Here is a 27,934-nt window from a genome sequence, read left to right as displayed (position 1 = left end):
TGAACCAGTTTCTTCCTATCTCCCTCCTAAACCTAAACTTATCCAACTTGAATCCGTTGCTCCGAGTCCTATCCTGCTCGGATATTATAAGAACTTTATCTATATCCCCTTTATTGATTCCTTTCACCCACTTAAATACTTCTATCATATCTCCTCGCACTCTTCGTCTTTCTAGGGAATGCAAGTTAAGTTTCTTTAACCTATCCTGATATGGAAGGTTTCTAAGTCCCGGAATCATTTTTGTCATTCTTCGCTGCACTGACTCTAGTGAATTTATATCCATTCTATAATAGGGGCACCAGAACTGAACCGCATTACCGAGGTGCGGCTTGACTAGCGCAAGATAGTTGCAATAAGACCTCTGCACTTTTGTTACTTACACTTCTAGATATAAAACCCAATACTCTGTTTGCCTTATTTCGAACATTAACGCACTGTTTTCTAGTCCGTAGGTCCGGGCTTACAAGTACCCCTAGGTCTCTTTCACAAGTCGACTTCTCTAGGTTGATGTTGTTAAGGCTGTATACATTATAAGTATTTGTTCTTCCAATATTAAGTACGCTGCACTTGCTGGTGTTGAATTTCATTTGCCATTTTTCAGACCACCCCTGCAGTTTATTTAGATCCTCCTGTAATGTATTTGCATCCTGCCCTGAATTAATTTGCCGCCCTATTTTGGTGTCATCCGCAAACTTGCTTATGTCACTGCTGATCCCAGTATCTAGATCGTTTATGTAGATTATGAACAAGAGTGGGCCTAGTACTGACCCCTGGGGAACCCCACTGGTTACACGGCCCCACTCAGATTTAACACCATCTACGCTGACGCTGACCATGATCGATTCCTGATTTACCATGAGCCTTAATTTTTCTCAGAAGCCTCTGATGCGGTACTCTGTCAAATGCTTTGCTAAAGTCTAAGTAAATAACATCGTAATTTTCGTCATTATCTACTACCTCGAAGACTTTCCTAAAAAACGTTAGCAGATTTGTTAGACAAGATTTTCCCTTTGTAAACCCATGTTGAGAGTCGTAGATTAATTTGCTTTTCTCTAGATGCAATCGGATGCTATCTGCTATAATTGATTCAAAAAATTTCCCCAATACTGACGTCAAACTGATCGGCCGGTAATTTGACGCTGATGCTCTGTCTCCATTTTTGACCATGGGTACTACATTTGCCTGTTTCCACAAGTCTGGCACAACTCCACTGTCTAATGATTTTGTAAATAAGTTTAGTGAGGAACCTGGAGAGGCCCACCACTGCCTTCACTCGCCAGAGATAACAGTTTTAATCTCGCCCAGTAACCTGGAGAAAGAGAGAGACAGTGCCGGCAATGTCATTACTTACTCCTAAGACAGATAATGGAACCTCCTTAACATAACTCTTAAGCAAAGGATCTCATTTGTTTGCGACACCCATGGTGGAATCTTATATTTCAATATCTGTCTCAAGGTGTTAGCATTTTACTTTCTGCAATTATTTTATTCAGTGTAGTTTTATTTGAAATTTATGCTTATTTTGCAATACACTTCCTTTTGTTTTTGATGGAATTTAAGTAGAGAAGTGGTGTGTAGGTGTGTGGCAAAGCACAATATATTTTGCTTGGCGATATTCTTGCCATATTACCGTATTCAGCTCTCACGTTCATGGTTTATATAGTATTTATCCTGCACTTGACCGTGGAGACTGCATGTTCAGTGTTACGCAACCCCGGACTTAGCTGACAGTGATCTATCTTGGTTTAGAAGCATCTCACGAATTTGCAAACCGTGTATAATTCTATTCTCCTTGTCATAAAATACTCTGACGTAGTATACCCTTTACTTACAGCGACTGCGTCAACGGCTCCAGAGCAAATACATCATACAGAAAGCGGCACAACAGGAGGAACACAGCGAGAACATCACACATCAATAATAAGGCCAGCATACAGAGAGCTGCACAACAGAGCGATAACACAAGAACAACATCATGAGAGGCTGGACTCCTCTGGTGGCGCTAGTGTGGCTGCTACAGGTACTGGGCTCTTGCGCCATCGGCGGGTATCCAGGTGAGTCCTTCTTGTGTTATCCAGAGACCTGTCTACATCCTATATATCAGTCCACATTCCATACACCTGATTACACTCTATGCACCTTTGTATATCTCCCACACCTGTTTATACCCGATACGCATGTTTACATTATATACGCGCTACATACTTATATTCGATCCATACACCTGTCTATCCCAACAAACATTGTCACATCCCATACACCTGCCCAAGTCACCTACCAGTTGTGTAGCAACACCCACCTGTAAGCACGTAACAGTTGTGTAGTATCAAACACACACGTGTAAAACATAACTGTTGTGTAACAACACACACCTGTAAACATCTAACAATTGTGTAGCAACACACACCTGTTAACACCAAACAGTTGTGTTGCACCCCACACCTGTAAACGTCTAAGAGATGTGTAAAACCTCAAATACGTGAACACCAAACAGTTGTGTAGCAACCCCACACCTGAAAACACCTACGATGTGTGTAGCACCTGATATGTGTTAACACTGACTGTTGTGTACCAACATACACCTGTACACACCTAACAGTTGTGTAACAACAGACACCTGTATACACCTAACAGCTATATAGCAACACACACCTGTAAACACCTAACAGTTGTGTAACAACAGACACCTGTATACACCTAACAGCTGTGTAGCAACACACACCTGTAAACACCTAACAGTTGTGTAACAACAGACACCTGTATACACCTAACAGCTGTGTAGCAACACACACCCGTAAAAACCTAACAGTTGTGTAGCAACACACACCTATAAACACGTAACAGTTGTGTAGCACTTCACACCTGTAAACACCTAACAGATGTGTAGCACCTTATATGTGTTAACACCTAACGGTTGTGTACCAACACACACCTGTAAACACCTAACAGATGTGTAGCACCTAATATGTGTTAACACCTAACAGTTGTGTAGCACCACACACATGTAAACCCCGAATATTAAGTAGCAACACACACCTGTAAACACCTGACAGTTGTGTAGCACCACCTATGTAAGCACCTAAGAGATGTGTAGCACCACACACCTGTAAACACCTATCAGTTATGTAGCACAGCATATGTGTAAACACCTAACAGTTGTGTGTACCCACGCACCTGTAAACACCTAACAGTTGTGTAGCACCTTATATGTAAACGCCTAACATTTGTGTACCCACACACCTGTAAACACCTAACAGTTGTGTGTACCCACGCACCTGTAAACACCTAACAGTTGTGTAGCACCTTATATGTAAACGCCTAACATTTGTGTACCCACACACCTGTAAACACCTAACAGTTGTGTAGCACTTTATATGTAAACACCTAACATTTGTGTACCCACACACCTGTAAACACCTAACAGTTGTGTAGCACCTTATATGTAAACACCTAACATTTGTGTACCCACACACCTGTAAACACCTAACAGTTGTGTAGCACTTTATATGTAAACACCTAACATTTGTGTACCCACACACCTGTAAACACCTAACAGTTGTGTAGCACCTTATATGTAAACACCTAACATTTGTGTACCCACACACCTGTAAACACCTAACAGTTGTGGAGCACCAAACGCATTTAAACACCTAAGAGTAGTCTAGCACCTCCTATGTATTAACATCTAACAGTTGTGTACCACAACACCTGTAAACACCTAACAGTTATGTACCACAACACCTGTAAACACCTAACAGTTATGTACCACAACACCTGTAAACACCTAACAGTTATGTACCACAACACCTGTAAACACCTAACAGTTGTGTGACAAAACACCTGTAAGCTCCTAACAGTTGTGTCGCACCTCATATGTGTTAACATGTCCACATCTCCAGAGTAACAACTGTGTCTCCGACACTTCTTTAACTTTCATTGTTGCTCCTTACTTTCGTATTTCTTATTGACCTCATAATATTCACTCCACATACTGTTCCGTTGCTTCATATTCATATGATAATGTTGATTCAACATTTGCCTGTACATTCCCATTTTTCTTTCTGCCATAATAGTCCGGCAGTGTGAGGGGCCAATAGTCCGGCAGTGTGAGGGCCAATAGTCCGGCAGTGTGAGGGGCCAATATTCCGGCAGTGTGAGGGGCCAATAGTTCAGCAGTGTGAGGGGCCAATAGTCCGGCAGAATGAGGGGCCAATAGTACGGCAGTGTGAGGGGCCAATAGTCCGGCAGTGTGAGGGGCCAATAGTCCGGCAGTGTGAGGGGCCAATAGTCCGGCAGTGTGAGGGGCCAATAGTCCGGCAGTGTGAGGGGCCAAAAGAGAAAAAAACCTATATCAAATATTGATGTTCAGGTCAAATATCCACTAACACTGCCGGATTATAAGGTTCTCTCTCTCCACATATTTCCCATCGCAATTGTCACATTTTCTCCTGCAACTCTGTGATTCATTCACCACTCAATATTCTACCCACACACCCACTTCACAAGATCTGATATTCATCCTCCCCCATTCTATCCCTATTCGAGCTCACATTTATTTGTTGCTGTCTTCCTTCTCTACTTATTTTCATCACCTTAGTTCACAGTCAGTAACAAACTTCTCCTAGTTCATTCATTCATTCTTAAAAAAATATAACTTCTCCCGAGTCGCTCATTTGAGCAGTGTCATCTGTAAATAACACTTGTACAACATTTACTTCTTCACGTCACGTCCTCCTCAGGTACGTTCTACCAGATCATGCTACTCCTGAACAAGGACCGCAAGTACGGACGCACAGCCCCGTCTCCCAGCCGCCTGTGGGCCATCCTCGACCCTGCCGCCTCCCTTGGCTCCCTAAGTCACGAGCCTCTTAACTCCAATCGCATCGTCAGGAGCACACTTCTGAGGTACCTCGACCGGTTCACGCTTCTTAGCAGTGTGTGTGTGTGTGTGTGTGTGTGTGTCCTCTTCTGAACTCTTTCCTTAAGGTTCTTTGCAGTCAAGACATTCGAGAGATTTTTTGTATTCCACTTTTATACCAGCACCAGTAAATGTATTATAAATCGTCAACTGCACAACCACTAGCAAAGGTTTTGGGTTCAGTGAGAGTTGGACTGTCACCACAGTCACTGGAAATCAACCGATATAATGTTGCGAACAATAGTTCGGTCTATACTTAAGTGAATACAATTGTTGTTCAGGGGTGTCAGTGTGGTGTACACGTAGGTGTGGAAACGCAACTAATTTAACTAAATTTTGGTGTTCATTATCTGATCTTTAAGTCAAGAAAATGTACGGTAACTTTTGTCAGAAGCTGTGATTGCGCACAGTATATGGCTGCGGCCTACTGATCATATTTTAGAGTTTCCAAAGGGACAAATCTAAATTATTGTTGGTATTGTTTTTTCGAGTCTTTTGATATAATTGTACTTGAGGGTTTGGTCAGAGTACCGTAAAATATTGCTGTTTATGTAGAAAGTTTTCTCCTTACATGTGATATAGTTTATTTTCTGCGGAACAAAACTGAAACGTAATAGTATATTGTAAACGAGGATTATTACCTTATTAATTATACCGGTAGTATAGTTTGTATAACGTTAGAAAACAAATATATGAAGGAAAAAATAAATTTTTATATAATACAGTATTGTATAACATCTACAGTAAGTATCGAATAAATAAAATGACCTCAAAATAGTTATGAGTATCGTAGGTAGTAGGTAGTAGGCAGCTACCAAACAGGGAGGTACTACGGCCTGGGAAGATATTGGAAGCATAAAGTATGGCAGCAGGGTCTAATGGTAGACCCTGCTGCCATACGGCATCACGAAAATTTTGACCAAGTCCCAGGTTGCTGATCTGTCTTTCTGCCTTATTTACACACAGTTGTAGGGTCTTACTCTTGATGTGTTCTATTCTTTCTATTCTTTTATTCGCCTATGTAAGTTGATATTGATATTGAAGCGAGACCTTCTCGGATGGGTCCCACTGGTCGGGAAGGTTGTGGACCCCAAGGCCGACCTGATCATCATCAAGCTACTGGGGCCTCAATTGACGTCACCGCAGTTGCTGGAAGATCGTCTTTTTTCACACTTAATTTTTCCAACATTCGCGGCCTGAGATCCAATTTTCTTTCTGTGAAGCACCATCTATTAACCTCTTCCCCCGACCTCTTACTACTATCTGAACTTCAACTAATCAAAGCAGCGTCACCCAAACCTTTTCAAGTCTCCAACTTCAACCATTATACCTCCTTCCGTTCTAAGGGAGGTGTATGCGCCTACTGCAACACACGTACACCTATAGCTCGACTCTCGGATCCTGAATCTTCTCTTTATGATATCATCTGGCTCAAAATATCTCTAGCAACCATGCCTATTTTTCTTTGTTTCCTATACTGTTCTCCCAACTCTACCAACTATTTGCAGCTATTTGACTATCTCACTTCTTGCCATGAGTCGTTGCTATCCACACACCCCAACACCGAGATCCTCTACCTAGGGGATTTCAATGTACATCACAGAGAGTGGCTTTGCTCTGCAAGGGATGACCCAGGTGGAGCTGAGGCATTCTCTTTTTCCCTACTTAATGATCTGGAACAAATAATTAAACACTCTACACGTGTTCCAGATCGACACGATCAACTTACTAACATTCTTGATCTTTGTTTTACCTCTAACCCCTCACACTATTCATACTTAATTTCTGCCCCCTTAGGGTCTTCTGATCACAATATTATTTCTATTAAATTAAACTGGACACTGTATAATATGGACACGAAGTAGTACCTTAAGCTGTGTATTCTTATATTACTCTATTAATTATGTATAGTAAAGTATTACAGAACATGTATTAATCCTATGTAATATTTCCATTTATTATGCACCATGTTATGTATGTGAATTATCATATTTACATATTATGTATTCAGCTTGTGAATGCTGGCATCTGTACATGCCAGCGCGGAGTGATACAGAGAGTTGAGATCGCTAGTCCTTATGGTTTGGAAGTCGACTGTCTATTAGTTCCTCTGTATATCTCCCGTACGAGAATAAGAACCTATTTTCAAGATAACAAGTGTTTGTGTATACCCTCAGTAGTGTAGAACATTTTGGGGGTTGTTAGGTTCTGGATAATAAGTTCAATATACAGGAGAGAACATAAACACCTGTATAGATTTTGTAGGTTCGATTTACTGGATCAGAGATATGTACACAGAGGGAAGTAACGCTCCTCAGCTTGGCTGCTTGTCAACTGCTATAGACGACGTATGGCAAGTGAGACATTAGCAGCTTCCATACGTCGCCAGGCACATTAATTAAGCATGTGGGATATCTTAAATACATTGCCACACACTGCTAGCTAGGCTGAATAAATAGTACATAAATGGAGCACATACATATTATACATACATAATATATAATCCAACATACATAATATACATACACCTCCCTCCCCCCTATAAGCTCATAGCAAAGTCTTGAGCGGACCTTTTCTTTTGGATCCGTTCTGAGCGTCGAGGGACTTCATCACTGGGAAGGGTATGGGACTCAACACTGGTGGCGGGGCCAGCAGAAGGCATTGTTACGAGGTGGAGAAAACGGCGGTTCCTCCACCACACAAGACCACTGGGTAACCACACCTGGTAGTCCCGTGACCTACCGAGACCCATGACTACGCCTACTTTGTCCCAACGTAGGGAGGTCGGGTCCTGAACACGGACTTGGGTGCCGACACTCAACCTGGGGAGAGAACGGGCGTGGTCGTTGTAGCGGGCGACGACGTCCTGAGCACGTTCGGCGGCTCGGCGATCACAATCCTCTGTCTTGGCCTGCCACTCCTTGGAGAAGGATTGAGGGTGAGCAGGGACACAAAACCTGGGCAGGGGAGCGTCCGGTGTAGTTAGGTGTGTTGCGGAGTTCAAGAAGACCCCGGTCAAAGGCCTCGCAGTCAATATTCCCAGAAGGGGCCACCTTAAGGATGAGGTGCTTCAGGGATTTGACAGCAGCCTCAGCGTGGCCGTTGGACTGCGGGTAATGGGGCGATGACAACACATGCCGGACTCCCCATCGGTCAAGGAACACAGCAAAGTCCCGGCTTGTGAACTGAGGCCCTCCGTCGGTTCGCAGGCGTACAGGAACGCCCACGTCACGGAAGTAGTGGCGGAACTTGCTGATGGTGGCGGCAGACGTCGTGTCATTACCGCACTTGATGACAACCGGCCAACCAGAGAGACGGTCGACGATAACAAGGAAGGACTTTCCTGACACACAGAAAAAGTCGCCGACACAGACTCAAAGGGGCGGGTGGGGTTGTCGTCACTCATGAAGGGTTCCTGCTGCTGGCTGGGTTGTAATACTTGGCAGGGCTCACACGCACGGACAACATTGGAGATGTCGGAGTTGATGCCGGGCCAGAACACAGTCTGTCGTGCACGTCGTTTGGTGGCTTCAGCTCCACGGTGACTGTCGTGAAGGCGAGCCAAGACGTGGGGACGTGATGCAGCAGGGACAACTACACGTGCTCCGTACAGAACAAGGTCTCCGTCGCAGTAGAGTTCATTGCGGAGTTTCCAATACGGGAGCAGGGTGTTGTGAAGATCGTAGCGGTTGCTAGGAAATCCATTCCTCACACACTCGACAAGTTGGACGTAGGAAGGGTCATCTCGGGCCGCTGTTCGAAGGTCCTCCATTGCCTTGTCGTCATCTGGTGACAGGTCCGAACGAAGGGATTGGACGGCATGGAGAGTGACCACAGTCCTGACGGAAAGAGCTAGGTCGGCGTCGAGCACATGGTCTTCTGGAGTAGGGCGGCTGACAGGAGAGCGGGATAAGGCATCAGGGATGCAGAGCTCCTTACCAGCACGCCACACTGCTGTGAAGATGTACGCCGAGAGCTTCTCTTTCAGACGCTGGAGGCGAGGGTTCTCAACGGCGTCTAGCGTGTAGTGGTTGAGGATCGGGACAAGCGGGCGATGGTTGGTCACTAGGTGAAAGTGTTGCAGGCCTATGAGGTAAAACCTGCACTTGGACATCGCCCAAACCACAGCCAACAGCTCCAACTCAATAGTGGCGTAGCGCGTCTCAGTGTCAGAGAGGAAACGCGAGCCACACTGGACGAGCCGGAACTGCCCTCCACCATGATCCTGCAGTAGGGCGTATCCCACGCCATACAAGCGTGAGGCATCTGTCTGCAGAACTGTCGGCAAGGCTGGGTCAAACGTGGCGAGGACAGGTGGACGAGACAGGGCCTGTTTCACTTGCTGGAAGGCCTTGTCGTGGTCGGGGGTCCACAGGAATGTCCTCTTGGGGCTCATCAGGGGGCGAAGTGGTTGAGCAGCTGCGGAGATGTCCGACGAAAACTCTGCTAACTGGTTGACGAGACCGATGAAGGACCTCAAGTCGGTGAGGTTAGCAGGGGTGGGAAAATCCGTGATGGCGCGGACCTTTTCCGGGTCAGCTGCGATACCATTCCCTGAGAGGGTGTACCCACAAAAGTCAACTGAAGAGCTGGCCAGAACAAACTTGTCGGCATTTAGGGTAATGCAATGCTTCCGGCACCTGTTGAGTACCTCGTAGATACGGCAGAGGTGATCCATATAATCCTCGTTGTACACGAGTATGTCATCGACCACTTTCACGCAGTTTGCCAGACCTTGTAGAGCCATATCACCTCGAAGACAGAAAGCGTCTCCTGTAGCGGCGAATCCCATGGGGCCACGGCAATAACTGTAACGTCCATGCGGGGTGATGAAAGTTGTGAGTGGTCGGTCTTCTTCGGCAAGCTCTATCTGCCAGTATCCACACAAGGCGTCCATCGTCGTGAAGAAGCGCGCCTTCGGGTTCACACTGCGTATAGCTGCAAAGGGCGTGGGAGAAGGGTGCGCAGGACGAGACACCTGGCTGTTGAGCTTGGAGAGGTCAGTGGTGATCCGAACACCACTTTTAGGTTTCGCGACGACAACCATAGGGTGACACCATGGAGACGGGTCATCACCGGCTGGTGCAATGATTTCTTGGGCGACCATGGAGTCCAGCTCGTTTTTGACCGCCTCGCGGAAGGCCAGGGGAACCAGTCGAGGGGTGTAAATAGCGAAGGGCTTCGCGTCGTCCCTCAGGTGGATCCTCATGGGGGGACCTGCCATCTTCTTGAGAGGCTTGGATTCCAGAGCGGACTTGGTCACCAGAACGTCGCTGAATTCCTTCAGGAAGTACTTCCGAGCATCCGAAGGAGAGGTGTCACTGGCAAGAGGTAGGGGTAGGGCGGCAGCAAGGTCGTTGCTGCTCCGTTTTTGCACCCTGTTGGCGTGTTTTACCTCAAGAATAGGTTTGGGGAAGTCCTGGGAGATGATGGCCAACTCTTGACAATGTCTGTAGGACAGCAAAGGAGTCGGGACACCGTTATGCACATCAATCCAGGCTTGACACGACCTGTTGCCAAAGGTGACTTGTGCTTGGAGTGAACCCAGGGCCGGGGTCATCCGTGAACCACCTGCCATAAAGCGGAGATCCTTGGGGGGCGGTCCTAGATCACTTGGAGAGAGCCCCAAGCATTGCAAATGCTGGGGACCGATGACTGTAGCATCAGCGCTGGTGTCGGGCAACATCTGAAGACGGGATGACACACTGCGGTAGGTCACAATGACACTGATGTACTGGGGAACTTTGGTCCTGGGACGCGGGGGGCAGCACACATTCCTAATATGGCTCAAGCGTTGTCCAGGGTCCTCATGCTTCTGATTGGAAGACTGTGGGCGGCCCTCTCTGGTGGAAGGGCGCTGAAGCTTCCGCCGACGCTGTCCCTTGGGTTTGTTGGAAGGGCAACACTTGTCATAGTGGCCCAGACGACCGCACACATTGCACTGGACGTACTTGGCTGGGCACCGTACTGTGAGTGACCAGTGGCCCTTACGGTCACAACTGTTGCAGGTAGACTGAGCAGCTGGACACACCTGTGTTCCGTGCTGCTTACCACAGTTGTTACAAAATGAACCGGGCGTGGACGTGGTGGGCGAAGGCGTAGGAGCAGACTTCTTGTCCTTCTTGTACCGGGACACAGCGCGTACAGCTGTAGGGGGAGCTCGGATGGCAGAGGTGGCACACCTGGCAGCCTCATAGGAGCGACATATCGTCAACACATCCTTGAGAGAAGAGGAAGAGTCGAGGGAGGTGAGGCGTTGGACAAGTTCCTCGTCCTTAACACCCATCAGGATCACCTGCTTCAACTGGGTCTCCTCGCACTGCTGGTGGTGGCCTAGACATATATCTACCTCTTCCGAGGCTCTCTTAAGACGTACATAAAAGGCATCAAAAGACTCACCCTCCATCTGTCTGCAGCTAAACAATTCCCTCCTGCGCAGAGCTTCATTCTGCTGTCCTTTGATGTGCCGTTGTAGAATGTCCAGTACATCCTCTACAGACAGTGAAGAGGTTGGGGGTACCTGCAACGTATGTTCTAAGACACGCTGAATTTCCAAGGACAGGCACATACGCAGCTGGATGAGTTGTTTAGGCTGTGACAAACTCTGGAGATCCACCATTGTAGAATAATCAGTCCACCGTCGCCGCCATTCACGAAAAGTCTGGAAATTCACATCAGGCTTCAAGATGGGCGGTGTTTGAGCAGCTGCTTTAGGTGGGGCTGGGGGGCGTGAAGGAAGCATTGATGAGGTATCTGAACCAGTCAGTACCGAGGCAGTGTTAGAGCCAGGGGCTTGGTTAACAGTGAGGCGAGATATCAAGGCTTCGAACCGTGCACTGTCTTCCAATCTCCGTTGGTGGTCTCTCTCTGCCTCTGCTTGCCTTCTGTGTTCATCCGCCACACGTCTGTGAGCTTCATCCTTGCGCCTTTCATCTCTCATAAACTTCATTAAAGCAATTATCTCTGGAGACAACGCTGAATATTGAGGTGAAGGGCTGCGCGATGTTCTGGGAGCTGGAGCGTCGTGGCCGGCCTGGTCATCCATCTCTGCGGGACTATCATCCGCTTGACTCATCCAGACGGTGGGTCCACGGCTACGTAAGGCATGAGACATAACTACTTCATCTGTGTACTGTGTCTTAAATCAGTGTTGACCGGTCAGCCCGTCGTATCAACAAGATTTCAGACAAAAAAATTAATTAAATACACAGATAAGTAGATTATATATATAAAATATATATAATGGAGCCGCGCGGTCAGAGAATGTTAGTACATGTATGTGTGTGTGTGTGTCCCGGGCAGGCTAGAGCGTCTCGCCATGAGGGGCCTCGGGCTGTGAGGGAGGGGTGGAGACGGCGAGGAACGTCAGTCACCCTCTGGACGCGGTCAGAGAAGGGTGCACTGAACTCTACTCCCCACAAATGCCCAGAACATGCCGTATACCTTGGGAATCCTTTAAAACAAGGTCACACATGAATGGCACGAAACACACAATGCACTAAACACTTCACAGAAAATCACTGTCACTGACACTGCTCAAAGTTGCTAAATTCTTCGAGGACGGGTGGCAGGACGGGTGGCGTGGCGGTTGACACAGGGCGGGAGTCCATAAGCTGGCTTTCCACAAACTTTGCACTGTCACTCATAATTATCCAGTAAAACTACGCACTGCGCCATGTTAGGTTCTGGATAATAAGTTCAATATACAGGAGAGAACATAAACACCTGTATAGATTTTGTAGGTTCGATTTACTGGATCAGAGATATGTACACAGAGGGAAGTAACGCTCCTCAGCTTGGCTGCCTGTCAACTGCTATAGACGACGTATGGCAAGTGAGACATTAGCAGCTTCCATACGTCGCCAGGCACATTAATTAAGCATGTGGGATATCTTAAATACATTGCCACACACTGCTAGCTAGGCTGAATAAATAGTACATAAATGGAGCACATACATAATATACATACATAATATATAATCCAGCATACATAATATACATACAGGGGTATCAAAGACAAACATAGAGACACGACCTTCTCCTCCACCACCTTCTAAACGCTAACTATGGCACTATTCGAGGGCAAACTGGCAATCTTTGTGAGAATTCTTCTCTGACTTTCCTTGGGAGGAATGTTGCTTTTCCACTCGGGATGCCTCGGTATGTGTTGACAGCATTGCTGGGGTTCTACAGGGCGGTATGAGTGCATTTATCCCATCTTCTACATAAACTTTCACTTTACAATCATGGTTTGATCGCTCCTGCTCTCTTGCATGTCGGGAGAGAGATAGGTCGTATCAAGTTATGAAACTATCTCCTTCTCCTATTACCCACTCATCTTTCATTGCTTCTAGGAATCGTTGTAAGGCTATTATTAGGTAGGGACAAGCGGAATTTTATAAAAAGAAAGACCGCTGACCCGACTATCTCTTCTTCTAGTAAATCCTTCTGATCCTCAACCAATAACATCTGTAATAACCTCTGCACTCCCTCTTTTCCTCCTCTCTTCCGACCTGATAACTCTATAGACAACTCTCTCCCTGCTAAAGCCAATCTCTTTGGCACCTTATTCTCCTCTAACTCCACCTTAGACGATTCCAACTCTACCCCTCCTACCCCTGCTCCTACTGAAGCTATGCACTTTCCTATAATCTCAACTCGTAGGGTTGCTGGTGTGTTATCCTGGTTGGACGTGAGTAAGGCGCATGGACCGGACGGAATACCCTCTCGTGTTCTGAGGGAGTGTGCTGAAATTCTAGGGACTGTGCTTGCTCGCCTCTTTCGCCTTTCCCTCAAAACCCAAACTTTTCCTTCTTCTTGGTAGCATGACTCGGTTCAGCTCATCTCGAAGAAGGGTGACCATTCCAATCCCTCTAACTATCGCCCCATTGCCCTAACTTCATCCCTCTCTAAGATTTTCGAAACTATCTTAAGCTCTCATTTCTCCGTCACATTGAACGCCTTTCTCTTTTGTCGGATCTCCAGTATGGCTTTCGCCAGGCGAGATCTACTGCACCCATCTTTGGTCATCCTCTCTTAGGGATTATGGGGAAATTTTCGTTGTGGCCCTCGACATCTCCACAACATTTGACAGGGTGTGGCACAAGCCTTTTTTCTAAATTTCCCTCTTATGGTTTCTCTATTTTCTAGCTTCCTTGAGAACCGATCCATGACTGTTGTTGTAGAGGGATCGATCTCTCGTTCTTTCTCTATCAATAGTGGTGTCCCACAGAGTTCTATTCTTTCACCTACTCTCTTCCTTGTTTTATCAATAATTTACTTCACACAAAGACTAATTCTATCCATTCTTACGCTGATGATTCTACTCTTCACTCTTCTTCACATTTTCCCTTCCCCCTATTTCTAAAACTAGATCTGTTACTTTAGCTGATATTATTTCACTTATCAATGTGGATCTGTGCAGCATCTCCGAATGGGGAGGTAAGAGCTTTGTTAAATTCAGTAGTAATAAAACACCGTATTTCCAATTACACTTTTCAAATTAGATGATCTCACACCAATCACATTTCAGGACGCAATCTTTCTGCCAAATTCTAAAATAGATATGCTAGGCCTCACCATTTCCCCTAATATGTCATGGAAGCCACACATCCACAACATTGCTAAAGTTGCCTCCCGAAAGCTGAGAATGCTGTACAGATGCCGTAGCTACTTCACTCCTGAGCAGTTGCTTCAAGTTCATAAGGGATTCATTCGTCCTAACTTGGAGTACTGCTCTCATATCTGGTGTGGCTCTTCTTCTATCCCACTGTAAGATTGGGTGGAATCAAAGGCATTTCGTCGTATTAATTCGCCTCCTTAGTTGATAATCTTTCCTCTCTTTCTCTTCGCCGCAATGTTGCTTCACTTCTCTTTTACAGGTACTTTAACGGGTAATGTTCCGTGGATTTTGCATCCTGTGTACCGCTCGTTACACTCGTCTTGCCCGCGGTCCCCACCGTTTCTCTTTGGATGTCGGTCACACCAGAATAACCCGTTATAGTACATCCTTCTGTCCCCACACAGTCAAACTGTTGAATGCATTGCCTTCTTCTGTATTTCCATACTCATACAATCTGTCTCACTTTAAAAAGCTGGTTTTTCGGCATCTTCGTGGTGTAGATTAATATAGATTTTTTTTCTATTTATAATTTCTTCAGCAGAAACTCGGAACCCCGCCAGCTAGTGAATGAGCAGGAGGAGGATCTGAAAATGGACTCCCCTCCAGAGGATCTCAAATTGGAGGAGGCTCAGACAGAGGCTACAATGGAGAAGGCTCAGATACAGACAACAATGGAGGAGGCTCAGATGCAGTCAACAATGGAGGAGGCTCAGATGCAGTCAACAATGGAGGAAGCTCAGACGCCGGCAACATTGGAGGAGACTCAGACGCATACAACAAATGCCGAGGTACCACCTGCGGACACTGAAGGGGGAGGTGACACCAGGAATGAACCTACGGATGTCAGTGATGGTCCAGGTGGGTGCTGACATACTTAAGTGTTGTTGAGTCAGCAGGACTTTCTCTCTTTCTCGTATGTATATTCTCCACTGACTTTATATACAAGGTCAAAGGTTAGGTCGTGAAGAAATGCAAAACACCTTTGAGTATAAGGCCAAAGATCAGAAGGTAGGATAAGGTAAGTTGTGACCCAATATACTCCTTCATCACGTGATCCAGGATTCTCAAAGAATGATACACTTATATTCTTCTTTTTACTGGACATGAGATTGAGTACCTAATTATGTTATAGTTTCGGTGTAGTTACGGCTTCAGCTTAAGCCACAATGTGGGCCAGTGAGTTGCGTTCTCACATAAATTCGATACGAAAACCTTTGTGAATCCTGATCGTGGTCCTCATAATTATAAGGTTTATTTATATGCAAATGTTTTTCTTTTCAGTCCAATGTGGCGGTGACGTGCGGATGATTGACATTCCTTTCAACTTAACGGGACATAAAGGCTACAAGCAAGAAGAGTTGCTGGTGACGCCGGGTTGGGACGAGGGGGAGTACCCGGAGGACATCGAGTGTGTCTGGAACCTGAATGTGAGTTTTCTAGGACACCAGGGCACAACCTGTTCAACTGATCTGCTACATAACCTTTCACATTATTGCGTTAGTTCATTTCTAATAACTATCGTCACTGGTGGCAGTAATTGACAAGAGATGAGAAGAACAAGGAAAGAGAAATGGTGGTACAGCTGTAACTCAAGGGTTCGAGCCTCGGCCCGGACACACGTGAGAAGGGTATTATACCAGTGTGACCTTACTAAATATCACAGGTTCCCGGTCCCCAGTTTCCTCCTGTACTAACACTGGATACACCGCCCAAACAGCTAGTAAATTGATAAGTGGCGAAAATGAAAATGATAAATAAATGTTCGTATGAAGTTTTGGAATAAGTAGTGGGGTCATGGAAAGAACATTTAGGTTCAAATAAGTGTGAGGACTAAAGTTACTTTATCGAGCCTTGAACATCAGTGTCAGTAGAATAAATAAATAAACGTTGTTTATTAAAAGGGCATAAGGAAGAGAGTGACTGAAGGTAAGAATTAATAACTTTATACCCCAGAATATTTTTCAGCGATGCATAATGGAGACGGAAACAAAACTGTGAGCAAGCAGATCCCTAACTCCTTGTGAGGTTATACATGGCTCTGAAAAGGCTGAACACTTGGATGGGTGAGAACAAGGATGGCTGCAGAAAATAATGTGATTTATATATGTGTGAGTTAGCCTGGTATCCGGCCTTCTTGGCCAGTTGCCTGACAAGGATTTTCCCCAGGTTTTGTAAACAAGGGCGTGATTTCTCGTCTCAAATTTCAATAATTCCTTGTTTTCCCTTATTGCATATGTGATAACTCGTCACAGGGAAATCCTCCCAACATCTTCGGTGGCATCGGTAGGAATGGATTACTGTAACATCAGCGGGATGTTTCTTTTTAGAAGTGATAACGACCAAGATGAAAGCATCTATACTTATTGTTTCCCTCAGCCAAACAATTTTTACATCAATCTTGCTGCAGGAATATAGGATTTATTGTTCCCCAAATTCATAGAGCTGTATAGACTGGGGGTGGTGGGCAGTACAGTGAGGGGATAACTCTCCACCAGTACAGCCTCTTCCTTTACTAGTGCGTATCACATTACCGAAAATTCAGCGGCGATCGAGAGACGAAATGTTTTCAGTATAATTAATAACTAGTCACATCCCGAGCTTGATTCAGTGCCTGCTCACGTCATTAAATTTTAACATTTACACTGAAGTTTTATAGGAGTGAGATGAGTCATGGCATGGAAAATTAGAAACATCATCGAAAGTTGGCAGGGAGATCTTGATGCCAATGATTATTATTTTTTTTGACAATGGTAAAGTATAAATCCGAGTCAATAAAATCTTCTAAATACCTGAGTTTTTCTCGTGTCTCTGGCTGTGACTCCCTCACTACTACCTGCAATCATGCGTATATCGCGGCAACATGTACACAAAAGAATTAATTCAGTTTTTTCAAGGTTGTGTTAAAGTAAGTGGTCACGGCGACAACATTGATCACAATTAACTTAAAAGGGTTTATACTGCCTTTAACTGTGTTTTCGTCACTATTTGTGTCGTCAATGTTAAAGCTATCGTAAGTAATGAATTACCTTGAGTCTTGCTAGTGAACCACGTGCAGTCCCCTTCACTAGTGCATTTAAAGGGGCTCGTCAGATTTTGTGTTTGTGTGGCAGCGCTATCTTTGTTTACATTCAACAGAAGGAAACCCGCAATAGTAAACATATTATGGAATCAAATTAAAGCAATATTAAAAGAAAAAAAATTCTCAAAGATAAAAATTTATGGAATGTTTATATAACGAGCCTCTGTAAACGCACTAGTGAAGGGGACTGTACAGTTCGTAATGGTGCTCCTCCATCAGGTGGGTGTGGAGTGCCAGGCGGGTCTGCTGCTGTACAAGGTGATGGAAGGGGAGATAAGGGAAACTAACAGGTGCCTGAAGGACTACCTCGAGATTACTCAACCCAACGGCGTCTTTACCAAGTGAGTTTTCTTCCTGCCCTCCTCCCTGCATTCTTATCTACCTACCTTCCTAACTTCCTTCTACCTTCCTACGAACACTCGGAAACCATATTCTCTAGCCCACCTGGGTCGGTGCTGGAGGTTAGTACAGTGTCCTTTCTGGACGGGGGCCCACTCTAACTATCACGAGGCAACACACGCACGAACACACAGTCATAGTACGGCTGTATAGATGACATTATGTATAAATATTGTATATGGCATTTTATACTCTGCATTATCTTCATTATATATGAACACGAAGAAAAATTACCATAGGTTGTAGTTACGAAAGTATGAATGGAAATAAACACTTCCACACCACCCAGTGAGTCCACACAACGTTTACAGCGCTTCCACCACACCCCATCTATATTTTTTATTTCACATCATTCGCGTAACTATATGAAAAGTCGTGTTTAATTTAACTACTTTCAAAAACCTTAAATTACATGTGGATCAGTCACTCCTCATTTGACACACTTATAGTGTAATATTTTGACCATTCCACCTGGGCACATGGAGGCCCATGGTAACTCTCACGGGGCAACATACGCACGAACACAAGTTATGATATGAACCCTTCCAGGCGTCACTATCATTATCATGTTATGTTCATCGTGCTCTGTATCTTGGTAACTAGTCATAGTATCAATACATGACAGTGTTATTAGTATAATATTGTAACTTTTTACCTACAGTTACTGTTGTAACTCATGGACAGGAAGGATGCATAAATTGTAATATCAAGTGTATGGTTCGCTCAAAGCCACCCCAAGTCAGACAACGCGTCACACAAAGTTACACTGTGTGTGTGTGTGTGTGTGTGTGTGTGTGTTCTGTAACATTAAGCTTCATCCTTAGTAGGTAAGATGTTTCATAAAGAGGTTTCTCCTATTCGTCATTGTGAGCATCGTCCCAGAGCACATTGTTTCCATCAAAACCATGGTTCATCCTTATTTCCCTTCTTCCGTTTAACTATATCCATATAGCCAAGTGCTTGCTTTTCATTTCTTTATTTACCAAAATAATGTGGATCAGCTACTCGTTAATTAACACATACATGCACTTAGAGCATCAAGATTGTTTTGTAGGCATGACTATTGGTTAATTGAAACCCCAAAAATGTGGTTTTACGTCACTTCACATAAATATGCTTACAAAATCTATGCATTAATATGCATAACTCTTGGGAATCTGTCCAGACATTAAATATATGTTATATACTACAATAATCACATAGATATGTTTACAATGTTTATGCATAACAAATGTGAAAAATATTTTTGGGGTTTTAATTAACCAATAGTCATGCCTAAAAAACAATCTTGATGCTCTAAGTGCACAGTGTAGAGTGTGTTTTGGTGGTTGAGGTTCGCAGCGACATCAGAATCCTCCAAGCTGTACTGTACCCTCAGAATGGTAGCCAGAAAACTAGACATGAATGTGAGGAATTATATGGTTCACAAGAGAATGTTTTATCATCCTCCGTGATAATGGTCTTATCATAGGGTCTACTGCATGTAACCTTGGCTTAATCCCTACAATGGATGACATGATGGGAGTATGACTGACTTATGAGCGACACAATTAATATAAAAGTGTGTCACAACAAGAAGTAGGTCACAACACCGATAACTGTAACTTTCCACTGGCTATGAGGAAGCATGTTCAGAGCACGTGATAAAGTGTGTCCACGGGGAGCCGCGTCATATTGTGCTGAGCTAAGGCACTAAGTAGCCGTCTCTCTGGCCACCTAATGCGGGCAGTAGTTTGATATCCTTGACTAGAGGAAGACGTTATTGAGAGCCATCGTAGATGGTTCCGTCTTCCCTCGAGGGAGGACGACGTACATATTTCCGTTCTCCCTCGATGGGTTCCTACTCATGGCATTGTTACTCAACTCCTCACGCCAACCAGACGTATTTCGCAGGACTATTTAACATAGCCTCCGTCCTCCTCTTAACATTCATAGCTGCAGTGATAAGTTACGGTGATATACACTTGGAACTGAATCCTAGATATTTCTTGAATAAATGGATAACAGACAATTGGGTTTCGGTGCTAAAATCCGATATAATATATATGTTCGGGCCTTATTAACCCAGACGGAATCAGCCGTAAAAAGGCCTAGAACAGTACTGTACCACGACCACCAACATATTACTGTACTGTACCCCGACCACCACCATGTTACTGTACCCCGACCACCACCATGTTACTGTACCCCGACCACCACCATGTTACTGTACTGTACCCCGACCACCACCATGTTACTGTACTGTACCCCGACCACCACCATGTTACTGCACACCGACCACCACCATGTTACTGTACTGTACACCGACCACCACCATGTTACTGTACTGTACCCCAACCACCACTATTACCACTTCACTGTAACACTGTACTGATGACAACCACGTCACTGTAACACTGTACCAACCACCACTGTAACTGTAACACTGTAATGACCACCATGACGGCCCTATGACGCTGTAATGACCACCATGTTACTGTAACACTGCACTAACCATCACCAACACCACCATTACTTCACTTTAACACTGTACTAACCATCACCATGTTACTGTAATACTATACTAGGAACTATCTCGGCACTGTAACACCGTACGAACTGGTGGTGACCAGTTCACTGTAACACTGTACTAACCACCACCACTACTTCACTGTAACACTGTAATGACCACCACCACGGCACTGTAACACTGTACTGACCACCATTACGGAACTGTAACACTGTACTAATCATCACCACGGCACTGTAACTCTTTATTAAACACCAGGTCACTGTAAAACTGTACTGGCCATCACCACGGCACTGTAATACTGCACTAACTTTCACGTCACTGTAACACTGTACTAATCAGCACCATCGCATTGTAACACTGCACTGACATTCACCACGACACTGTGGCACAGTTGTAACCACCACGTCGCTGTGACACTGTACTGACCTTCACCACGCCAATGTAACACAGTACTAACCACCACCACGTTACTGTAACATTGTACTAACCACTAACACGGCACTGTAACACTGTACTAACTACCATTACGGAACTGTAACACTATTCTAAGCACCACCATGGCACTGTAACACTGTGCTGACCAGCACTACCGCATTGTAACACTGTACTGATCACCACCACGGCACTGTAACATTGTACTAACCACCACCACGGTACTGTAACACTGTACTGACCACCACCACGGCACTGTAACATTGTACTAGCCACCATCACGGCACTGTAACACTGTACTGGCCACCACTACGTCACTGGAACACTGTACTGACCACCACTACGTCACGTCACTGTAACATTGTACTAACGACTACCACAGTAATGTAACATTGTACTGATCATCAGGTACTGTGGCCCTTTAGTGAATAAGGGGAAACACGTGTCAGGGACGGACGCCTGGAGTTCAGCTCAGCTACGCACTACAACAGTTCGCTTTACCTCCCAGAAGCGTAAAGATTCCCTTCAAGACGCTGGTACACCAACAGGATTCAAAATGATGGTCACATGTAAGTTGAATTGTGCAGAGAGAGAGAGAGAGAGAGAGAGAGAGAGAGAGAGAGAGAGAGAGAGAGAGAGAGAGAGAGAGAGAGAGAGAGAGAGAGAGAACATAAGAACATAAGAAAATAAGGAGTCTGCAATAGGCCGGTTGGCCTGTGCATGGCAGCTCCTGTCGAGAGTTACTACCACTCTCTATCATCCATGAATCTATCTAGCCTCCTTTTGAAACTTTCCAGAGTTCCCGCACTTACTATAAAGTTGCTAAGCTTGTTCCACTCGTCCACCACCCTATTTGTGAACCAGTTTCTTCCTATCTCCCTCCTAAACCTAAACTTATCCAACTTGAATCCGTTGCTCCGAGTCCTATCCTGCTCGGATATTATAAGAACTTTATCTATCCCCTTTATTGATTCCTTTCACCCACTTAAATACTTCTATCATATCTCCCCGCACTCTTCGTCTTTCTAGGGAATGCAAGTTAAGTTTCTTTAACCAATCCTGATATGGAAGGTTTCTAAGTCCCGGAATCATTTTTGTCATTCTTCGCTGCACCGACTCTAGTGAATTTATATCCATTCTATAATAGGGGCACCAGAACTGAACTGCATAATCGAGGTGCGGCCTGACTAGCGCAAGATATAGTTGCAATAAGACCTCTGCACTCTTGTTACTTACACTTCTAGATATAAAACCCAATACTCTGTTTGCCTTATTTCGAACATTAACGCACTGTTTTCTAGGCCGTAGGTCCGGGCTTACAAGTACCCCTAGGTCTCTTTCACAAGTCGACTTCTCTAGGTTGATGTTGTTAAGGCTGTGTACATTATAAGTATTTGTTCTTCCAATATTAAGTACGCTGCACTTGCTGGTGTTGAATTTCATTTGCCATTTCTCAGACCACCCCTGCAGTTTATTTAGATCCTCCTGTAATGCATTTGCATCCTGACCTGAATTAATTTGCCGCCCTATTTTGGTGTCATCCGCAAACTTGCTTATGTCACTGCTGATCCCAGTATCTAGATCGTTTATGTAGATTATGAACAAGAGTGGGCCTAGTACTGACCCCTGGGGAACCCCACTGGTTACACGGCCCCACTCAGATTTAACACCATCTACGCTGACCCTCTCATGCTCTATCGGTGAGCCATGATTTTATCCTAATTTAAAACTTTCCCCTCGATACCATGAGCCTTAATTTTTCTCAGAAGCCTCTGATGCGGTACTCTGTCAAATGCTTTGCTAAAGTCTAAGTAAATAGCATCGTAATTTTCACATTCAATACCTCGAAGACTTTCCTAAAAACGTTAGCAGATTTGTTAGACAAGATTTTCCTTTGTAAACCCATGTTGAGAGTCGAGATTAATTTGCTTTTCTCTAGATGCGATCGGATGCTATCTGCTATAATTGATTCAAGAAATTTCCCCACTACTGACGTCAAACTGATCGGCCGGTAATTTGACGCTGATGCTCTGTCTCCCTTTTTGAATATGGGTACTACATTTGCCTGTTTCCACAAGTCTGGCACAACTCCAGTGTCTAATGATTTTGAAAATAAGTTTACGAGGGGTCCGCTAATCTGTTCCCTACACTCTTTCAAGACTCGAGAGAAAATTTCATCCGGCCCTGGGGATTTTGTTTTCTTTAGTTTATTTATCTTCTTAAGAACATCCTCTTTTCTGATAGTGATATTCTTTAATTTCTCTTCTTCCTTTCCCTTAAATATCAGTTCCACCTCTGGAATTTCATCTCAAATTTCTTCTGTGAAAACTGATAAGAAGTAGCTGTTCAATGCTTTGCTTATTTCTTCACTGCCATTTATCACTTCTCCCCTCCCTGACTTTAAAGGCCCAACTTTGTCCTTGACCTTTGTCCTATATACCTGGAAAAATCCCTTGGGATTCGCCTTGGATTCTCTTGCTATTTTGATTTCATAGTCTCTCTTTGCTTTCCTTACATTTTTCTTAACATTCCAAATGCCCTCAAAGGAAGTTTTCGTTGATTCACTGTTATATACCTGACAGTTCATCCAGCAAACAAATCACCACAGGAGTCTCTGCTTTGGATAAAGCTATCAATACAGCAATTCCAAGCGAGTATTTAATTGGCTGCTTGGTGCATACTTCGAAGTTTTAATATATTTTAGTAGAGAAAACTGCCCATTAAATCGAAATTTTTTTTTAATCTAATTCCTGTATTTTATCTGATGAATTGTTCTTACTAATTCCGGCATTTGTATATCCCAGGTAGACGCAGGGCCGGTATTTATAAAACCTTTCAGACCTAATATTTAATCTCAGAATTGAAAATTTATTTCTAATGTTAGGATTTGCTCCGAGAGTAAACCATAATGACTTTTATGCCTTAAGGATACTCTTAGAGTAGATGCAGCACATAAAATATATATATATATATATATATATATATATATATATATATATATATATATATATATATATATATATATATATATATATATATATATATATATATATATATATATATATATATATATATATATATATATATATATGCTGATAACCACAAGGAAAGAAGAATACACGAAGTTCCCAAGCGCTTTCGTGTAATTCACTGCTTTCAGATGCTGTTCATGTTAGGAATAATAATCATCCCATTGCTTGGGAAAAAAGCTTAGAAGTATTTAAATCATCTTGTGTCACAGAAAGACTTCTGGTTGAAGCTAGTTTGATTAAGGAATTAAAATCAATAAACCTTAGTGATGGTCAGTTCAAAACTGATAATATGTTACATAAATTTATTTGTCAGTGGCCCAAGGTTAGGAATGCTTTGAAAACATTTGATCTAGATGTATGATAGTTATTTAGTGGGTCTTGAATAAAGACGAAAGCTAAGGTGCTCCGTTGTTTCCCTTTTCCCGTGTGATTTTATCAAGATTTATCTTATCCACGTTTTCATTGTGGATCTACATGAAATATATCTATATCTATATCTATATATATATATATATATATATATATATATATATATATATATATATATATATATATATATATATATATATATATATATATATATATATATATATATATATATATAATCAACGATCTCACTATCCAGGACTCGAACCCTAGAGCTTATGCGTGTAACCAGGGACCGACCAATCCACAAGGACACTAAAAGCAGTCCTAGACTATGTTATATTTCACACAAAGCCTGTTCATCGAGCTGATGGTGCCGTGAACCTCCCATTGGGGATTGCCCTGGTCACACGCATAAGGTCTAGGGTTCGAGTCCTGGCTGGTGAGGTCGTTGATTTTATGTTCAAGTCCGCGTGTTATATGGACTAAAATTAAGTATATATATATCTCACCTTCTTGCTCCCACAGACTATTGCTGGATGTACAAGGAGCGCCTTCCCTCTACTACTAACCAGGTAGCCAGCAGTACGGAATCTGGTGAGGGCTCTGGTATTGGTAACAAGGACGATGGTACAAGCAGTGTGAACTCTGGTACAGGAAGTGTGAACTCTGGTACAGGAAGTGTGAACTCTGGTACAGGAAGTGTGAACCCTGGTACAGGAAGTGTGAACTTTGGTACAGGAAGTGTGAACTCTGGTACAGAAAGTGTGAACTCTGATACAAGAAGTGTGAACTCTGGTATAGAAAGTGTGAACTCTGGTACAGGAAGTGTGAACTCTGGTACAGGAAGTGAGAACTCTGGTACAGGAAGTGTAAACTCTGGTACAGGAAGTGTGAACCCTGGTACAGGAAGTGTGAACTCTGGTATAGGAAGTGTAAACTCTGGTACAGGAAGTGTAAACTCTGGTACAGGAAATGTGAACTCTGGTATAGGAGGTGTGAACTCTGGTACAGAAAGTGTGAACTCTGGTACAGGAAGTGTGAACTCTGGTACAGAAAGTGTGAACTCTGGTATAGGAAGTGTGAACTCTGGTACAGGAAGTGTGAACTCTGGTACAGGAAGTGAGAACTCTGGTACAGGAAGTGTGAACCTTGGCAGGAAGTGTAAACCTGGTACAGGAAGTGTGAACCCTGGTACAGTGTGAACTCTGGTACAGGAAGTGTGAACTCTGGTACAGAAAGTGTGAACTCTGGTATAGGAAGTGTGAACTCTTGGTACAGGAAGTGTGAACTCTGGTACAGAAGTGAACTCTGGTACAGGAAGTGTGAACTCTGGTACAGGAAGTGTAAACTCTGGTACAGGAAGTGTGAACCCTGGTACAGAAAGTGTGAACTCTGGTACAGAAAGTGTGAACTCTGGTATAGGAAGTGTGAACTCTGGTACAGGAAGTGTGAACTCTGGTACAGAAAGTGTGAACTCTGGTATAGGAAGTGTGAACTCTGGTACAGGAAGTGTGAACTCTGGTACAGGAAGTGTGAACTCTGGTACAGGAAGTGAGAACTCTGGTACAGGAAGTGTAAACTCTGGTACAGGAAGTGTGAACTCTGGTATAGGAGGTGTGAACTCTGGTACAGGAAGTGTAAACTCTGGTACAGGAAGTGTGAACCCTGGTACAGGAAGTGTGAACTTTGGTACAGGAAGTGTGAACTCTGGTACAGAAAGTGTGAACTCTGGTATAGGAAGTGTGAACTCTGGTACAGGAAGTGTGAACTCTGGTACAGGAAGTGAGAACTCTGGTACAGAAAGTGTGAACTCTGGTATAGGAAGTGTGAACTCTGGTACAGGAAGTGTGAACTCTGGTACAAGAAGTGTAAACTCTGGTACAGGAAGTGTGAACTCTGGTACAGGAAGTGTGTAAACCTGGTACAGGAAGTGTGAACCTGTACACAGAAGTAAACCTGGTACAGGAAGTGTAAACTCTGCACAGAAAGTGTGAACCTGGTATAGGAAGTGTGAACTCTGGCACAGGGGAAGTGTGAACTCTAAACAGGAAGAAACCCCAGCAGGAAGTGGAACTGGTACAGAAAGTGTGAACTCTTGGCACAGGAAGTGAACCTGGTGCCAGAAAGTGAACTCTGGTATAGGAAGTGTGAACTCTGGTACAGGAAGTGTGAACTCTGGTACAAGAAGTGTAAACTCTGGTACAGGAAGTGTGAACTCTGGTATAGGAGGTGTGAACTCTGGTACAGGAAATGTGAACTCTGGTACAGAAAGTGTGAACTCTGGTACAGGAAGTGTGAACTCTGGTACAGAAAGTGTGAACTCTGGTATAGGAAGTGTGAACTCTGGTACAGGAAGTGTGAACTCTGGTACAAGAAGTGTAAACTCTGGTACAGGAAGTGTGAACTCTGGTACAGGAAGTGTAAACTCTGGTACAGGAAGTGTGAACTCTGGTACAGGAAGTGTAAACTCTGGTACAGGAAGTGTAAACTCTGGTACAGGAAGTGTGAACTCTGGTACAGGAAGTGTAAACTCTGGTACAGGAAGTGTAAACTCTGGTACAGAAAGTGTGAACTCTGGTACAGGAAGTGAGAAAGTTTTTACCGATGGTGACAACCCGAGCAATGGTGGTGCGAATGTTGATTTTACTGCTCTAGTCTCAGACGCTGTTGGTGAGAACGTTGGTAGTCGGAGTGTCATGAATCTTAAATGATGAGGAGGGATGGGTGCAGTCACCTCCCTCCCTCCTCTTGATGGCGCCATCCTAGAGATCACCAACCACCGTCACCTCACAGTAAACCCTGGAGACAGAGATCCTCAAACAGCAAACCCTGGAGACAGAGATCCTCAAACAGTGAACCCTGGAGACAGAGATCCTCAAACAGCAAACCCTGGAGACAGAGATCCTCAAACAGCAAACCCTGGAGACAGAGATCCTCAAACAGTGAACCCTGGAGACAGAGATCCTCAAACAGCAAACCCTGGAGACAGAGATCCTCAAACAGTGAACCCTGGAGACAGAGATCCTCAAACAGTGAACCCTGGAGACAGAGATCCTCAAACAGTGAACCCTGGAGACAGAGATCCTCAAACAGTGAACCCTGCAATACTGTCATCCCACGTCTTAAGACGAAAACTCTAGATAATGAACCCCCGCGTTAATTAGCTCTCGCCTTAAATATTGAATCCCCATCACCAGACAGTGAACCCCATCACCAATGGGCACCATCACCAGACAGTGAACCCCATCACCAGACAGTGAACCCCACACCAGGAACCCCATCACTAGATGACCCCATCACCAGACAGTGAACCCCTTCACCAGACAATGACCCCATCACCAGACAGTGAACCCACATAGTGATCCCATCCCAGGCAGTGAACCCCATCACCAGGCAATACCCCATCACGAGACAGTGAACCCCATCACCAGACAGTGAACCCCACCACCTGATAGTGAATCCCCATCACCAGGCAGTGAACCCCATCACCAGACAATGAACCCCCATCACCAGACAGTGAACCCCATCACCAGACAGTGACCCCCCTGTGTGAATCCCTACCGGCCATAGA

General features: G+C 44.4%; 2 protein-coding genes across 2 annotated transcripts; both read left to right on the top strand.

The window, feature by feature from the left end:
* Positions 1 to 1,838: 1,838 nt before the first annotated feature.
* Positions 1,839 to 26,279, top strand: LOC121880296 (autotransporter adhesin BpaC-like). The gene is made up of 8 exons (XM_042387453.1): positions 1,839 to 2,054; positions 4,740 to 4,905; positions 15,079 to 15,398; positions 15,822 to 15,967; positions 17,839 to 17,960; positions 21,371 to 21,531; positions 24,889 to 25,554; positions 25,642 to 26,279. The coding sequence occupies exons 1-8, from the start codon at positions 1,976 to 1,978 to the stop codon at positions 26,277 to 26,279; spliced, it is 2,298 nt and encodes a 765-aa protein (XP_042243387.1). The 5' UTR covers positions 1,839 to 1,975.
* An 804-nt stretch (positions 26,280 to 27,083) lies between these two features.
* Positions 27,084 to 27,503, top strand: LOC121880295 (translation initiation factor IF-2-like). The gene has a single exon (XM_042387451.1). The coding sequence runs from the start codon at positions 27,084 to 27,086 to the stop codon at positions 27,501 to 27,503; it is 420 nt and encodes a 139-aa protein (XP_042243385.1).
* The last annotated feature ends 431 nt before the right edge of the window (positions 27,504 to 27,934 follow it).

This window comes from Homarus americanus, unplaced genomic scaffold (genome assembly GCF_018991925.1).
Source record: "Homarus americanus isolate GMGI-L3 unplaced genomic scaffold, GMGI_Hamer_2.0 scaffold20930, whole genome shotgun sequence".
Lineage (NCBI taxonomy): Eukaryota > Metazoa > Arthropoda > Malacostraca > Decapoda > Nephropidae > Homarus > Homarus americanus.
Note: the sequence above shows the minus strand (reverse complement) of the source record. Positions and strands in the feature narration are given on the sequence as shown.

What these genes read in the sequence shown, in the direction of transcription:
- LOC121880296 (XM_042387453.1), top strand. Translation starts at nt 1,976, where the DNA reads ATGAGAGGCTGGACTCCTCTGGTGGCGCTAGTGTGGCTGCTACAGGTA. An exon ending in GTCAGGAGCACACTTCTGAG is followed by an intron (nt 4,906 to 15,078) that starts GTACCTCGACCG and finishes TAATTTCTTCAG; the next exon opens with CAGAAACTCGGAACCCCGCC. An exon ending in AGTGTGTCTGGAACCTGAAT is followed by an intron (nt 15,968 to 17,838) that starts GTGAGTTTTCTA and finishes CTCCTCCATCAG; the next exon opens with GTGGGTGTGGAGTGCCAGGC.
- LOC121880295 (XM_042387451.1), top strand. Translation starts at nt 27,084, where the DNA reads ATGGGTGCAGTCACCTCCCTCCCTCCTCTTGATGGCGCCATCCTAGAG.